Raw genomic sequence first — 16,675 nt, forward strand, 5'->3', positions numbered from 1 at the left:
GTCCTTGGTGACGTATTGTGCGGTATTGTGTTCTGAAACACAGTTAAATACGCGTATGGAGACGGTACTGGTAACGGTTCTGGCTCTGGTTGTACTGCTCGTACGACACTCCGTCGTTTCAAAAAAAGCAAGGAGAATAAGTAAGCAATCAGTTGCTGTGAAGAGTATCTCGTTTCCGGATATACTCTCGCCGAGGTCTTATGTGATGGTGATATGATCTTAGACCTTTTGTCGTGGTGGTAGTCGACAATCGTGGTGGTGGAAGAATAGCGGATTCAACCACCTGAGCTTTGTTCTTTGCAATCTGGAAGGGGAACTGAAAGGGGGAAAGGGTTGCACGATGGCGATAGCAAGAGGGGAGCAAAAGGGGGGTTGGCGCTTCTGCTATATACCCCATACTTTTTGATTATTAGGCTGAGAAAGGGATAAGGATTCGGGTCGGCATGTATGGGGTCTTCATTTTTCAACCATTTAATTATTGTGGTCTAGTTGAATATTAAACTGGGTCATTACAGGGCACGGTTGTGTAGTCATTCTTTGCCAGTTTAAGATAGCTGGTAACAGCACACTCTCATGCCAGAAATGGCGGCCTAAGCAAGAGGACTAATCATATAACTTTGTGGGAGTGATCCTTTCTTCTTGCTCACCGTTTCGAATCCTCCACCAATTGTGACTGGCTAAGGCGCTGATTCAAGTCTACCTAATTGTGACCTTGCCACTCACACCGAGGCGCAAACAGCCACTCTTGTGAGCTTGGAGGCCAGTCAAAATGAGAATGGCGCCTTGTCGCTCGTCACAACATGTGCCTATTATTTGGACAGGGCCGTATGTTTCCCCTACCACTGGGGTGATGTTCCAGATCTGCACTTTAGAATGTGTTTCAGGATGTGAAGAAGCATGTTCAACTGCCTATTTCTCGATAATAATCGTCCCTTTCTGGGTTTCTGTTGACAAAAGCCCTCCCCCCCGAGCTACTATTCGCAACATACTCCACAGATCGGGGTTAAGTTTCTCAAGGGATGAAAGGAAGATTCCCCACAGAAAATCTCTTGTTCATCATAATTCGGGGCTCGAAAGTCAAAACCTTCTCCTTTCAATCCTCCAACGATAAGAACCACTGTGTATCCTTTCAGAGCAGACCATCGAGTAAGGATATTCGGCTTGAAGAAAGAATCAAAGGTCGAGGAATGGAGAATGCGCATTACAACCAATTAGAGCCAACATTTCCCATGGCAAGGAATTAACCCTGTTACAGAATTTATTTCCAACGCACCAGTATGACGGTTCTTCCGGGGTTAGTTTAGTTTAACGATGTGGATTTACGATGGGCCCTGGCTTACAGCTGGTTGGGTTGTTCTGGTTCGATTCCGTTTCCTTCTTCCCCCTCCTTCTTGTTGGAATTGGCCGACATTTTCCCAGAGCAACCCAAACCTCTACCACCTTGGTATAGATCGCCTTGGCACTGAGCCAAGGGCCAGCGTCACGGTGCAAAACATTCTCAATTAATATTGCAGGGCTGGAAGTGGCATGGATGACACTCCAACCGATCGCCCTGGGTAATACGTCACCTGACATGCTGTGTTTTGTCAACTTGGTCGCTGTAAGGCGCTTGGTCCAAGATAGAGCCCGTTCACAAATCAAAAGCAACGAGAGACTTGGCCCCTCATGCACTTGCCCAGCTTCGTATTGGCTGTGCACATTCCGAAAGCAGGAGGAACAAAGCCGCCAGGAGTGAACAGCGTAAAAGGGGAGTTCGGGGATCAAAAAGACAGCGGTTACCGTTCTCCATCTCCGGCCACATTCTTAGCGGGTCAATTGGCTGAGACGGAAAATAATACTCATCGAGGTCACTCTGGCGGGTAGAACAAAGCAAGAAAAAAAAAAATCGACCAAGACCCCCCATGCTACTCCAATAATATCGTATTACAGTCACCGGCACTTCTGGGAGCTCTTCCCACGGGTCTTGACTGGTCCGACTCTCACCTCCCCTACAAGTTACAACAGCTTGACAACACAAGGTGGAGAAGATTTCTAATGGGTCGGATGTTGTCTCCCGGCCGTGGCAGTACTGTGGCAGTGAAGAGAAAGTGAGGCGGTGCGCAGAGGGGCCAAAGGGGCAGGGAAACGGAGTCACTGCACCTCAGTGATCGCCGTGATAATGAAGCGGTAAGGCACCTGAAACCATGATCTCTACACTAATTGGCAGATCACTGGGGGGATTTTCAGATACAATTTCTTATCTCCTCACACATGACAATAATCACGTTCGTCCACAGGGCTCAAACTGCGTCACACAATCCTAAGCACAGTCCCCGACAGCGGCAGGTCAACGATTCGCCCGGCGATCTACTCAATTGAACGTCATAGGAGTCCTTCAGCGGCTTCAGCCACCTCTGTCCACGATGTGCTCATTTGGAAGAGCAGCGGTCAAACAGCCAACGGGGTTGAAGCTCCACGGTCAAAATCACGATTTCTAATAGCGCTGGGGCTGCAAACTGATAAGGAGGGAAATAAAGAATTTAAGAATTTTTGTTCACACTGTTTCCCCCTTCTGCCCTGAACATGGCTGACCTCAATGAGCTCTCGTCGCGCCAGCAAGCTTGGCGCTCCATGTTGCAGCCGGCAAAGTGGCACATCTATGAGAGCCTGAGCTGGGTTGAGGAGCCTGGTTTATGACAGCTGCGCTAAAGACGGATAGGGAACAAAGCTGAGCTCCTGTTCCATTCAATTTGCCGCAGCTTCCTCTGGTAATGACCGCATAGTGGACGCGGAGCAACCCTAATAAAAAGCGCAGCCGAGAGACGTCAGAACGTCTATCCAATTCCGCCTTGTGTTGGCAGACTTGATCCTAACAACTATGCATACCGTGAGGGACGACCATGGCAGGGATGGCAGGACCGTATTTGGATAATCAGGATACGTATTTATCCCTGCTGCATTGCCGTGACATAGATGGTCCACCCTGCAAGCAGTGGCTGCGCTGCAGGCTGAACAATAATGTGTATACCCTTTCGTGTAGTACCTTGACATGCCCAAGGCTCTCCCGCAATCCCAGAAAAGTAAAACATGCGGACTTGATGCACGCGGCTCCACTAGTTTAGCTACAACGGAGCATTATTTATTTATTTTTTTGGTGTTTCGCGCCGGGCCAGGTTTTCCGGCTTTTTCGTTTGATGGCCGCGCGGTCAACCAAAGGCTGATTCTTCTGATTCTTCGTGGACTTGCGACTAATGATGTGGTCGTACTGGTAGGGCATTCTTAGTAGCAAACTTGCAACGAGACTGACGTCGCGGCTATGGCGGGATTCTAAATGTTATTATCGGACAATAGTGGCCGAGGCGATGCATGAATGCGACATGTCTGTGTTACATTTGCTTATGACGCAAGGGAAAGAAACGGCACTCATACCCTATTAGACTCTGCCCAGTGAGCGATATATCGGTTTGTCGTGGTGATAAGGTGAAGCAAAGCAGCCAGGCAGCAGGCGAGGTGAGGTGACAGCGGTGGGAGTGGTGTCTTTTACCTATTTCGGCTATTTACTCTTCAGTTGATTGTTTCGCGAGCTGCGACATTTTTCCACCTCGGCAGAAGTCAATGGAGTAGCGCACGAGATCCTCAATAGTGTGAGTTTCACAGCGCAGACGCTCTGAGCTGCGGGAGTTACCCCTCATGGGATGACGAGAGGGACGACTACGAGCAAACAGGTACGAGGTAACGGCGACCGGCCAAACGGCTGTGCCAGAATTAGGTTGTGGCCGTCTCGCGTGCTTCATCAACTCCACCGCTTCTCTCATCCAAGACATCGACATTATTATTCGCAATTCCAAGGTTTGAACTTGAACTGGAAGTCCGTCCGTTGGAGTCATCGATCCCCCCTCTTGTCCATGGGAAATCGCCCAGTCAGAATGCAAATGCAGGCTCCGAACAGCGGCACTGGAGCTGACAACGCATCCTGATAATCTTTGCTACCAAATGAGCGAGCCAATCTGCTGCTTTCTCATGGGCACCACGCCTCAGTTCTCTGACACGCTGCAATAACCTGTCGCCTGGCAATGCATCTGCATCTCCATTCGACGGATTGCCAGAGCCCACGGTTCTGAGCCCGTGACTCCCACTGACCACATCAAGATCCACTTGTTCGCCCCGGCAACCCCGGCGGTTTTGGGGCTGTCACTCTACTGCCCGAATACGATAATGCATCATCGAAATATGGCAGTTCATTACGGATATTAGGGCTGTTATTATCGACAACCATGGATACGGTTCTCGCTTGGACCATTCTGCCCAGCGGTGAGAAAATATCTGCGTCTTTGGAGGGACTGGGCCAACGCAGCACTCATGGGCCTCCTCGGAAGCTGTAGCCTTGAAAGTTGAACGGTCTTTGGGTCTTTCAAGGAACTCTTGCAGGCACCGCCAATCAGCCGCACATTTGCTTCTTGGAAACGCGGGCTAAGCATCCTCATTGGCTCTAATATCTGCCTCGTGGGGGATGTTCTCAAACGGGGACCCACTCTTGACAGCTTCCAGCGCGGCTTCCTCTCGCTGGCGATCTTGCATCCGAGCACTCCTGGCTACGATCAAATCCTGGCTGCGCTCATTGTGGTGAACGAGCCCCGCCATGTCATCCCTGCCGGTCTTCATCGGATTCACAAGTCCCTCCCCCTCAATTCAACACCGGAACACCCGAGTCTGATGCGACTCATCAACTTCTCTGAGGCTTTGTTGTGACTGATGAGATTGTTCCTCGCTTGCGGAATTTTACCTTGGTAATACAGGGGGGGTTATACTTTCCCCTCTTTTCCATCGGTTAGGATACCGGTGACTGAGAACAGCGGCTTCAAAGGTAGTCCACAGTTTGCTTCAATCACGCACTAGAAATAGTGACTCCATAGTCCATCCTTTCGCGTCCGTCTGCTCGCGATGGACGCAAGCGAATATGGAGTGCCTTACTTAATCAATTACCTGGAGCGAGGTGACATCATTGACTAGAGGTTGGAGCACGCACGCAACACAAACCTCTGAAGGTTCCCCACCACCCGGAGGAGAAATGGAGCCCCCGTTGAAAAGGAGGGAAAAGGGATAAGGAGACCGCCCGATAAGTTTCCGCCATAGCGGTTAATAAATTACCACCGTGTCTGGTTGCATTAGTGCAATACCAAAGCTCATCACCTGAATCTGAATCACAGACCGTTCTGTCATTTCAGCAGCCGCGTAATGACAATACGTCCTGTTGTTTCTTACAGCCCTGTCACGCAATGTTATCTGAGGCAGTTCAAGTTCCCAACTGGATGGAACGTTGCGCCTCTTGGACCAGGATCCCCGTCATGATCGCAACATTATCTTTCCTCTTGGCTCCTCCTCAAGGCTGTGCCTCTGACCGCCATGAAAGCGTGCTCCTTTAGGAAAATCCTCCTCCCTTCGCTTGGCATGCTCATTCTCAGCTTCGCTCGCTGTCTGTGCCCGTCGCCTGTGGTTTCTGGAAAACACATCCTTTGCAAGGGCTTTGTTATTTCTCGCAAGACCAGGCTGAGTTATGCGGCCTCAGCACTTTGGGGAACTAGCCCCTGGCTCCTGCAAGTGTAGCCATCAGTCACCCATGCTTCATACTGACGACAATTATTGCCGTGATCTATCCCATTCCTATACATTTGCCCCTATAATGGCCTGCCTGGTTTGACTCCCCTTCTCCCAACAAAGGTAGTGTGACGGGAAGAGCACAGATTGTTGTAGCGTCCCCTCCGATGACTCATGCTACTATATAAGTTAACGGGCAATGCAATGATTTGTTTGACGTCGCAATAGGTAGTTAACTAACTTAGTTACCCATTGCCTATCAGTCAGCAGGCCAAAACGTGGTGTGGCTTGCTCGTTAGCATTGATATCAATAGTTTACCTGTTCGAGACTGTGGCTTGCATGGATAAAAGTTGCTTTTTTCTCGTAGCCGCGTGATCGCCCATCATTACTGCATCACTTGGCCGGAGAAACCGGAAAATCCATGCTCTTCTTTTCCCCTTCTTCTTCCTGCTTCCTTCTCCAGGCTCCAGCTCACTGCTCTTTGAGATTTCCTAAACCGGCCAGAGAACACATTCACTTTCAGGGCTAAGGCCTCCTTTCACCGTGCTCGGGCCTTGACTCGGCATTCACCCATGCTGACGGCTTCCTACAATCCTTGTTAACTATCGAGTTCTCGAGCCTTTGTCGGCCGGTACTGAATACACAAACTCGGGCTATTCGGCCGTTCCAACACCCTGTGCAAGTAATGCCTCTAAGTTATATGACGCGCTGTAATTCACGCATGTGGAGATACTGTACAAGGGCTATAGCTGGTGGATTATTTGCTTGTCAGCAAATGAACGACTGTGCTGACGGCGCTTTGGAGCGACTTCTGTCACACTTGGGGTTGCAAAATTCCGGCAGACTGCTGTCGTGGCAGACCTTAGTGGCTAGCCGCTACGCCGCATTCTGGATTACGATGGAACTGAGATATGGTGCGTGGCATGACATTGAACTCATTCACCATTTGGGCTTGTTGCATGCGGCTGAGTCTCTTCCTGCCTGATTCCATCCTTTTCACATGGAATATTACTGGCAAGAGATGGGTTTCGGATGAGGCAGCTCAAATTATGGATGGCGTAAATTGGTCACATAACTTAACCCTATTATTGTGTAAGTTCAGTCCCTCAAGAACCGCTTGGGTTGGAGAACATCAAGGAGGAGGTCCCAAAAAAGGGACATCATCACAAGTGCCTCGATTTCTCCAGATGTCTCAGTTACGCAGGTATGGCCCTTCATCCGAATACAACTCTGAGAGTTCACATATTGCACTGGTAAGGATTCTTACAGGTATTATCTCTATCCACTTCCTGCCAGGCTAGCAGGTTTTACGGCCGAAGAAATTGCTGGGCAGCGTTCGAAACTTTCGCTTGTACCTACTTGGATTTCAAAATCCACTTCATCCGAGATTCCAAGGGCTGTTTTACCTTAGCCTCACGGAGTCCCCACTGCAGTAAATATAGCAATTTATGGAGTCGCTCGGCCAATCATCCGACTGGATCTGACTGCGGGCTTCTCGAATCCTTCGAGAAGATCCCACAAGACGCACTTAATTATTATGCATTAGCATAAGCAGCAGCGGCTGAGACATATGGGGGCCGGGGACACGGAAAAGCGGTTGTGTTCTCCGTACGGCCCAGCGCCATGTCAACCCACATGCTCTTGCAGTAATTTGGCCCACAAATTCTGGTGGACTGGGGCCGAACCCAAGATCCAGGATACGGAATACCAAACACACCTGTCCAATCTTCTGCGCTGTCAATGCTTATGGGACAACTGTCGTTTCCCAATGGCGCACACAGCTGTACACAGCCCCGAGCCTTTGGCTTCCTTCTCCAACGCGGGAACAGGATGCCAGAAGCAACTCGCAAATCGCGGATCGCGGCTCACCGATTATGAGCCCTCTATTGCTGCTCCGCCACGTTTGCTGTTTTGGACAGAAAGCCAAAGTAGCAATTCACCATCTAGCCTCACTACGAGCATGGCTTATGGGGCCAGGACGCAGGATTTGCACCTTTTATTCCCATGGCAGTGCATCGATGGAAAATACCTCCAACATACGGCTCAACGGCCGTTGAAACGACATGCGTTGGTACTGGTACTGAAGCTATCGAATTGCCAAATGCCAAATAATCGTTAATTACCGAACCGCCCTTGTACCATCAAAACCAGTATTCTCGCCATCGCGATTATTAGCTAGAACGGATAAGCCGGCTTTTTCCAACATCTGAAGCGATCCGTCGTCTCCGGTCCTCCAGAACCAAGTCCGGCAAGCCCGAAAACATTCTAAGTTTTTGGCATCTCTACCATGATGTTTGGCACCATATTTGGCTGTTGTACGGCTGCCGACAGCCTCCAATTCCCGTGCAAAGTCATGAAATGTATTCCGCAATTCCAGCATATGCCAATCGCTCAAAACTTGTCCAGGAATACCGCGGTATCTTCCGTTTACTAAAAAGAGTGGTCCCCAGATCTAGACCCTAGGTCTGGAGATAAAGCTGAGACACGAGGCGATCTTATGATACCGGGGTAACGATATCGTGTACTCGTAAATGTATCAACTGGACGGGATCTCGCCCTGAAAGAATGTGTAATTACGATTTACTACTTGTTATGTTCTGCTTTATATTGTTGCGTTTGGTGGTTGCGGATTTCGACAGCTGTATATTCCAAGGACCAACATCAAAACAACTTCTGGTTACCCAGAACAACAATGCAGTCAACCTGGTTTGTGGGACATAACCAGGTATCAATTGGCCCAGGTGTGCTCATGGGCAGGAGTGGAGCCACAACATCCACAGTAATGAGCGCGATCTTGTTTCACTGTCGACGGAAGCCAATTCGATTTCGAACGTATTCCTATAACTCCGTGTCGGTCCGGCCGGGAAGGGACAGGGTCGTCGGTGATTAATTATTGGCCCTCTCGCAAACGCGACGAAGCGTATTCCTTACTTGGTATGCTGCTTGTTAAGGTTTCGCTTGGTGAAACAGCATGGTAGTACCGTAGTTCAATGTCATTACTATGGCACGCAGCTCGCTTCATAAAATCAAGGGATGGTATGATTCGCTGGGGCTGAAACAAATGTAGTATGCATGTCATTGCAGGAGTGGACTGTGGGGGATTCTCCCAGTGTCTCGGAATTCTCAAATTCAATTAAAGGCCTGTCGATCGATATGGACCAAGAATAAGTGTACATAGATACGTACATAGTGAAGCTGGGAAGTAGAGGTAAACGTTGGAGGGAATCCAAGTCGAGGATGGCGGGACCTTGCATCGCACCTGCCTCGTGATCAACTCGATTTCAACCTCAACTTCTGCTTCCCCTCGATCATCTTTCCATCCCATCTACACTCTTTTCGCAGACGGCCATCGTGTTCTAGACTTTTGGATCGAGCGTCCTAACCCAGGAACCGGGTGTAATGGATCGTCTCTCGAAACCAGTGGATTCCCACTTTACCCGATCGCTCCCAAAGATCGAAGTAGGTCACTTTCGCCCGAGTTTCAGGTTGATGCTGTGGAAACTAATCCCGGTTTGCATAGCTACATGCTCATCTAAGCGGCAGCATCAGTCGCCAATGTCTTCATGAGATATGGCTTCAGAAAAAGGCGCGCGATCCAGCCTTCGACGTAGAAGACCCATGGGTGGTGATGCCACCGGGGAAGGTGGACTTTTCTCTCAACACGTAGGTTCCTCCTAATCAACATAGGAACCAGCATCTCTTCGTACTGCGTGATTTCTTAGACTGGTAGGAGGAGTAGGAGAAGAGTAAACACCAGGCTAAACCAAGGAATACAAAGTTTCTTCCAGACATTCAACCAATCTATTTACCACCTGGTCAACGACCTCGAAAGCGTCGCGTATGCCACGACCTCAGTGCTTCAGAGCTTCCTTGATGATAGTGTTCGCTATCTCGAGCTCCGCACCATTCCTCGCGATGCATCAGATTCTTCTTTCACCCGAGAGGAATATCTCTCCACCGTTCTCGATACTGTCGCCACATTCAAATCTCGGAATCCCAACCAGATATCTATATACCTCATCCTCGGCATGGACCGAGGCCAGCTTACGAACCATTCCAAACATGCCCATGAAATTGTTGATCTAGCCATCGCCAACCAAGTTCGAGGCGTTGTTGGCGTCGACGTTTGCGGGAACCCAACGAAAGGTGATATTTCACTTTGTCGAGAGGCGTTCGTTAAAGCCAAAGAACATGGTCTTGGTCTTACCGTACACTTCGCTGAGGTGCACTCTGTCGGACTTCGTGAGGAGCTGCAAACGCTACTCTCTTTTAACCCAGATCGCTTAGGCCATGTTATCCATGTCCCTGAGGATATCAAACGAGAAATTGCACGCAGACAACTGGGATTAGAACTGTGCATATCATGCAATGTCCACGCGAAAATGTTTGATGGAGGGTTCCTCGATCATCATTTTGGGTATTGGAGGCATGAGGAGTGTCCAATCATCCTTTGCGTGAGTTCCTCCTTCGCTACTATTGTTACCATGCGCTAAACCGATTTGAATAGACCGACGATGTGGGCTTTTTCTGCAGCCCTGTCTCGAATGAGTACAGCCTGGCCGCGGAGCATTTTCAACTGAACCGAACTGATGTTCTCAACATTTCCCGAAAAGCTATTAATGCAATATTTGGGGGGGAGAAAGAAAAGGAGCGTCTTAGAGAGCTTTTGGATGAATTTGGATTTGCGCATAACTAATAATGATATCTTGTTTCAACATATTTCGATTAGTTGCCTGTGTCTGGTATCATGACCTCGTGATTTCAAATTTATTATACATTGGGGAACACCATATCAGCCCTGCCAGCGGAACTTGCCCTCCTTCAAGGTTTGCACAATTCCTACACTCAACGCCTCTCTATGCACGGCCGCCAGGCTCCCAAACCTTTGCACCATTCCTCCCCGATACAACTCCGCTATCCATCGCCAATATGGAGACATCCTCGTCCAGTTGTTGGAGATTGTGTTTGCTGAGTTCTCCGTCGTACTCAGGGTTAGATTGCCCTTCATTTCAGGCGTGAGGTTAACGCTGACTTGGTCCGGAACGTTAGTCAAGTCCAGATATGCGTCCAGGAGTGGGCGACTGAAGGATTCGGCATAGCGCATGTACTCTTCCAGGGAGAGAAAGTCGTCTGTGGGGATGTCGTTTTCGCTTTTGCCGCCAACCATGAAGGCCCTAGGGTTTCGAGGTCCGTTCTCTTCGACCCATTCCTTCTCTGAAAGATAGGTCTCTTCTTCTTTGAGGAAAGCCTTATGAATTCGGCGGTGCGGCGTCTGCTTGATGTTTTCGCGCATGGCAAGCAGAGGGATGTACGGATTAACAAGACTCAGACCGCCAAGCTCGATAGGGAAGTAAAATAGACCCTCAGGAATGTCATGGACGTTGAACCGCTTTGCAATTTCTTCTCGCAGGCTATCAGTAACGCCACTGCCATTGTTATCGGGGAAAACGGAGCGTTCGATGTGACTGAGGGTAGAGATGGCCATGTCAATGTGTTCCCTACCGAAACAAACAGCTGGTGTTGCAAAGTTGTTCACAAAAAAGCGGCCGAAGTAACTGTTCCATGCCTGAATCCACGCGAAAATGCTCTTGCAGGCCGAAAGCTGACGCCGGAGCTCGGAAATGTGCTCTTCAACCTTGTCCTGATCGATGACGAAGCGGCGTTGCTGAGAGTCTAGTTTCAAAAATCCCCAGCGGATATCGCCGGATGGAAGCAAGCCCTTTCCATCGGTATCGTCGTTGTCAGAAGTCAAGACTTGCGGGACTTTCTCGCCAGCTCCATCCCAGCGTACGGTTCCAGTTTTTTCTTCATTGAACTGCAGTCCCATGACTTTGGCGAAGTCAGTCATAGATGTCCACGCTTGGACACACGTCTTCTCTTGACCCCATAACCAGAAGTCGTCGTGCAACCGGTAGAGATATGCTCCGTCCGTACTTTGGTTCACGGCATAATCCATGCAGAAAAGCACGGCTTCACCCATAGCCGTTGAGAGTGTATGGCTCATTGGGATCCCCGTCTTCCGAACCGAGGGTGCGGCATTTGGACCGTCATGGACGAATTTTACCGGCGCTTCCAGGAAAGTACGGAAGACATCTAGCCAGTCTTGAGGGACGCCAAAGTAGGAAAGAACCGTGAGCATCGTGGTGTGAGGGAGAGATGGACCAAACCACTTGAAGTCTGACCGAATAGCTGTGAATTGTCCATGCAAGGTGGTGTGGAGGATAGATTCGGTGAGGAGGAGGTGAAGAAGGGAGTGTTTTGTTTCAAGCGCGTTCTTGGGACGTGTTTCGTCGCCGCTGTCGCTATCATCGTCGTAGTTCGGCACACTCTCATCCTCCGAAGAAGGCAACTGGCTCATAAAGTAGTTTTCTTTATAAATCCGTTGTCTTTCGTCATTCACAGAATGCACCCCACGGAAGCGATCAATGCCAATGAAGTAACTCCGCCTTAATTTATCCTCCTGGGGAATATGATCGCGTGGTTTTTTCCAACCGCGCGAACCCAAGAAGGTGTCAAATGCAGACCGAAGGGCGACCGACCATTTGAGACCCAGGTAGTGGAACATGATGCTGTCCAGCAGATCGCCATCCATGAACACTCGATACTTCCCATTCAGTTGGCGACGCATTTCCACTGGAACGCCCTCATCGGGCCAGGTCCAGCTATCTAAGGAGGCAAGGCGCATGTTCAAAACGTCAACGACCTCCCGGGCCACAGCCCGATTCCGCGTAAGTTCCTTGAGGATGCCCGTTTTCTCCTTTGTCAGAAGATCGGTCTTCAAGAGTGATGCGGATACCGACGAAAGATCGTCCACAGTGAGCCAGGTTTTGCTCGCCGAGAGGCCCGTCGCGAAGGATTTGATGCTTTCACGAAGCTCTTTCAGTGCCTGCTGCGACAGCGCCGTCTGCGTGAAAAGGGAGTCCAGGTATGCGCGAATAGCGTCCTCTTGGACTTTGGACTCGCTAAACACGATACTCTCCCAAGTCTGTCTCTGCTCCTGCATCTCTGCACGTCCCACATTCTCCATACCCAAGTCCTCAGTACCCTCCTCTTCAGTGGTCGGAACTGAAACTGCACCAGAAGTCTCAAGATCCTCTAGCCATTCAGTCACAAGCGCACTATAGAATGATGCATGGTCATGTGCTCGCTCCATGTACATGATCTCCGCCTCGAGCGACGCAATCCACTCCTTCAAACTAGACTGGGACACCGAGGGGTCATACTTCCCTTGCAGGAGGAACCGGCGCATGTTCGCGTGGATTGCACGCTCAGTTCCGTCCGAAACTGGAGTTTCAAACGACTCCGCATCGACATCGAGATCCTCTTTGTCGAATGCATCGTTGGGGTGGCCCTTGAGTTTGGTGACGCCCTCCAGCAAAATATGGGCCTTGGATCGCAGGTCAGAAGCCGCGGTAGCGGATTGGATGATATTACTCCGACGTTTCTCAAATAGGACGCGCTGCTTAGAAAGTTCTTTGATTTTGGTGGTGGTAATCGAGCGAAGAGTTTGGGGAAGAGCGCTGACGGAAGCCATGTTTACGAAGGACAGGGAGATAAGACGCGCGGTTAAGAAGTTGGAGTTGGGGTATAATAAGAGTGAAGAGCGAAAGTAAAACAGATTTCGAAGGCGAGTAGGCGATTTCAGCAAAGCTGAAGGGACCAGAGAAAGTATCCAGCGATGGTTAAAGAAGGAAAGAAGAAAACTATCTGAAGTGAGCGATGCCACAGGCTTTTATGTCGCCTGGTTGAACTTCCAACGAAGCTAGCGACAAGCGAGACTTGGAAATGAGTCAAGCCTGAGTCTTAATTAAAGGAAATGGCTTTTCACAACAGGTTGAAGCGCGTAAGAAACTATATCAGGCTGTCCCGAGAAAAAATGATTTGATGAGGCTCTCCTGCGTATGACGTCACGCCTGCCCGTTTCGGTCCCCGACGAGGCATAAGTAGTAGAGCTTTGATCTGTGATGGCCTAGACTTTTGATGTGCTGTTCAAAAGCGAAGTTAAACTCTTCAAGACTGAAATCTCCGCGGCTAAAAGCGGGCTGTGATTCGAAGTCTAAGGTCTTAGACACAGCGACCTACAAACGGCGCGTAAACGGTTTGCGAACCCTAATCAAATACCAATCAATCAATACACTACCTCAAGGCCACTCCGACACAACCTAACAAATCGCCCATTACCTCTCCGGTCAGTCTACGATTTGTAAAACCCCTAATGGACAACTTTGAAGTTCTTTATTTAGCTGCTATATTTAGAGACTCTTTAACAGGGGTCTGTTTCAAGTGGAAGGAACTTAGGCTGACCCGCTACAGACACACTCCGGCGGCTACACACACGCCTGCCTAGGCTAAAGCCAGCTAAGGATATTGAACGCGTTGCAGGCAGTCCTGCTTCAAACCGTCGGGTACTTGAATGCGCTACTGGTAATGCAATTACGGTCTAATTGGATACTAAGTAGCAGTACTTGGTTAGGTACTACGTGGGTTATTGCCAGCGTGGTGGATACTTGGTAAGGTTCATTCAAAGAGGCTACTTAGGAAGGAGCAAACGACTTTCCCGTCGTCCATTGCACCTGCCCTGGGGTTTTAGGTACTATCGGGATACTTGCGGAGAAGGTGCGACCCACCTCATGCAACAGCTGCGCCTGCCGGCTAATGTGACCCAGGCATAAACACTGCAGTCCTAGTGGAGGAAGGAGCAATCCGACCAGGCCCATCGTACTTGCCCTGTAAATGACATCCCTGTCCCAATGCTCCGAGGTCGGAAGGAAAGAACCAGATGGTGAGTAGTTTTGTGGGTAGGAAATGGAAAATTTTAGCAATAATTCTTTAGGAAAGAAGTATAATCCCGGGCTGGACTACAGGCTGGGCTCCAGCTCTAGCTCCAGCTCCATGCCCATCACGCTCGCCTTTTTATTTCAATATATATGAGTGTATGGAATAAATTTGAAAGTACTAGTTCCCTGAAGAAGAAGTGGCGGTCCATGGTCCAAACTCATACGGGATACTGACCTATAAATACTTCCAGTTGGATGAGGAGGTGGGGAAATGCTGCATAAGCAGCTAGGGATTCCAATTGAGAGCTTGTAAAACAAGCCTCCAGACTCTTAAATACAGAGAATGTCGTAAGATTACATTATCATATCATCATTGCAAGGAAAACGCATCGCGATCTATACGCCAGCGGACCCCGCCTTCGCGCCCTTAAACTCTTGAGAGGTTGAGGTCCCAAACCCCACTGGCTTCCCGGTTGTGTGAATGTCTTCCTCGTCAATTTCTTGTCCCTCTGTGTCGAGGTTGGTATCGACTTCATTCCAGGTGTCGCTTGTAGCAACGATGGGGAAGAGGCGAGTGAGGACATAGTACATCACAAAGGATACAATGAAGCCGGAGATATAGTTGATATTGTAAATGTACTGGGCACCCACAGGCACCTCACGGCCAACTTCACCGGCAAATCCAACGATATTAATCATGATTCCGGATAGATAGGAAGCGTAGGCCCGCCAGGAGAAGCCGTATTGGAAGCGGTATACGGAATCCTTCTCGCCGCTATATAAATCTCCGACGATAAGGTATCCTTTGCGGACGATGTAATAATCACATATCATGACACCTGCAATGGCCGACAGGAAGATGGAATAGGCGGATAGATATGTAGTGAATTCATTGGAACCGGATACCAGGTTCCACTACCAATTACATATGTTAGCTCAAACCACTGAAAACAAGGAAATATTACATACCGGACAAATGGCCAATCCAAGGGCCGCACAAATGTAGCTACCTCGTCTGATGTTTATGTATCGAGGAAGTAAAGCGGTCATGTCCGTGCCAGCAGAGACCGAGTTGGCGGAAATATTGGTGCCCAGTTGAGCGAGAGCAAACCCAAGCCCAATAACAAAGATGCCAAAGCGCTCGGCTGAACTGGCTCCCTCAAGGAATCTTCCCAGAAGATCAAGGGGGTTCCAGATCGCGGGCCCGCCAAAAATGACAGACGATGAGGAGGATGCAATGATACCAATGAACGAAGTAACACCAAACCCAATCGGGATGGTAAACAGCTGCGCCCATAGGGCATCCTTGGGCTTCCGTGCGAATCGAGAAAAGTCTGGATCGTTCATAATCAAAGCAGCGAAGTTTCCCATGCAACTCATGAGCGCTTTTATGACGGCCCAAGCCAGCACACTTCCCTGAGCTGTATTAGGCTGATGAACAATCGGGCCAAGCCCATTGGCGCGAGAGATAGCCCATGCGAAGAAAGCAATAGCAGCAATGGGGGAGTAGATGGACTTGACGGTAAAAAGATGGCGGAGTTGATGAACTGGAAACCAAAGAGCGGGCAACGACATCAACCAGAAGAGGAAGAAACTCAGGAAGTTCATCGTGTTAACACCGGAGCTTTCGGGAATGCCATTAGGCAGATTTATGTAACTTGGCCAAATTGCCCGAATCATCAGTGTGACACATTGACCTAGAAGGATGATGTTAGATGTCAAACACTAGGATCGGAAGCCATGCTTTCTCACCTCCAATATATCCCTGCACACCATACCAAATAATAGCCATAACCGTGCGGTTCAGCACCGGCCATAGCGAGCCCCAGACCCCAAACGATGACCGGCAAACGACGGGGAAAGATATATGATAGACGGCACCAATGCGGCCGGTCAAACAGACAAAGCAGGCAGCGAGGAAGTAACCGACCCAGACGCATATCCATGATTGCCACCAGGACAAACCATCAACAATCATCGAGGAGGAAATCATCCATGTGTTCTAAGCGGCCCAATATTAGCTGTGCCGCATTGGATGTTGGGCATCGTGGTAAACTCACAATGTTCAGAGAGTCTGCGATCCAGAAAGTGATGAAGTTGTACCACCTCCATTGGCGGCGTTCGGGCTCGACTGTTGTTGACAGTTAGGTTCTCCCGCGTAGGTTTCGGGAGCATTCCGGTGTTCACCTGGTCGCAAGTCATAGTTCGTCAACATCAACTGCACATTTGTCAACCCCGGCTCTGATTCCACCTCGAGTTTCTTGATCCATCGCTTGATCTCAGGCATTTTAGCCTAGATGTGAGAGAAGGACTGGTGATGAAA

General features: G+C 49.5%; 2 protein-coding genes across 2 annotated transcripts; one reads left to right on the plus strand and one right to left on the minus strand.

The window, feature by feature from the left end:
• Positions 1-8,974: 8,974 nt before the first annotated feature.
• Positions 8,975-10,271, plus strand: APUU_11363S (putative adenosine deaminase; the record flags this gene model as incomplete). Its single annotated transcript, XM_041697445.1, has 4 exons — positions 8,975-9,034; positions 9,096-9,238; positions 9,354-10,029; positions 10,083-10,271. 4 exons carry the CDS (start codon positions 8,975-8,977, stop codon positions 10,269-10,271), a joined length of 1,068 nt encoding a protein of 355 aa, XP_041550729.1.
• A 4,477-nt stretch (positions 10,272-14,748) lies between these two features.
• APUU_11364A (nucleobase cation symporter-1 family protein) lies at positions 14,749-16,639 on the minus strand (the record flags this gene model as incomplete). Its single annotated transcript, XM_041697446.1, has 5 exons — positions 14,749-15,267; positions 15,322-16,049; positions 16,105-16,354; positions 16,413-16,483; positions 16,540-16,639. 5 exons carry the CDS (start codon positions 16,637-16,639, stop codon positions 14,749-14,751), a joined length of 1,668 nt encoding a protein of 555 aa, XP_041550730.1.
• Positions 16,640-16,675: the final 36 nt, after the last annotated feature.

Source organism: Aspergillus puulaauensis, chromosome 1 (assembly GCF_016861865.1).
Source record: "Aspergillus puulaauensis MK2 DNA, chromosome 1, nearly complete sequence".
Classification (NCBI taxonomy): domain Eukaryota; kingdom Fungi; phylum Ascomycota; class Eurotiomycetes; order Eurotiales; family Aspergillaceae; genus Aspergillus; species Aspergillus puulaauensis.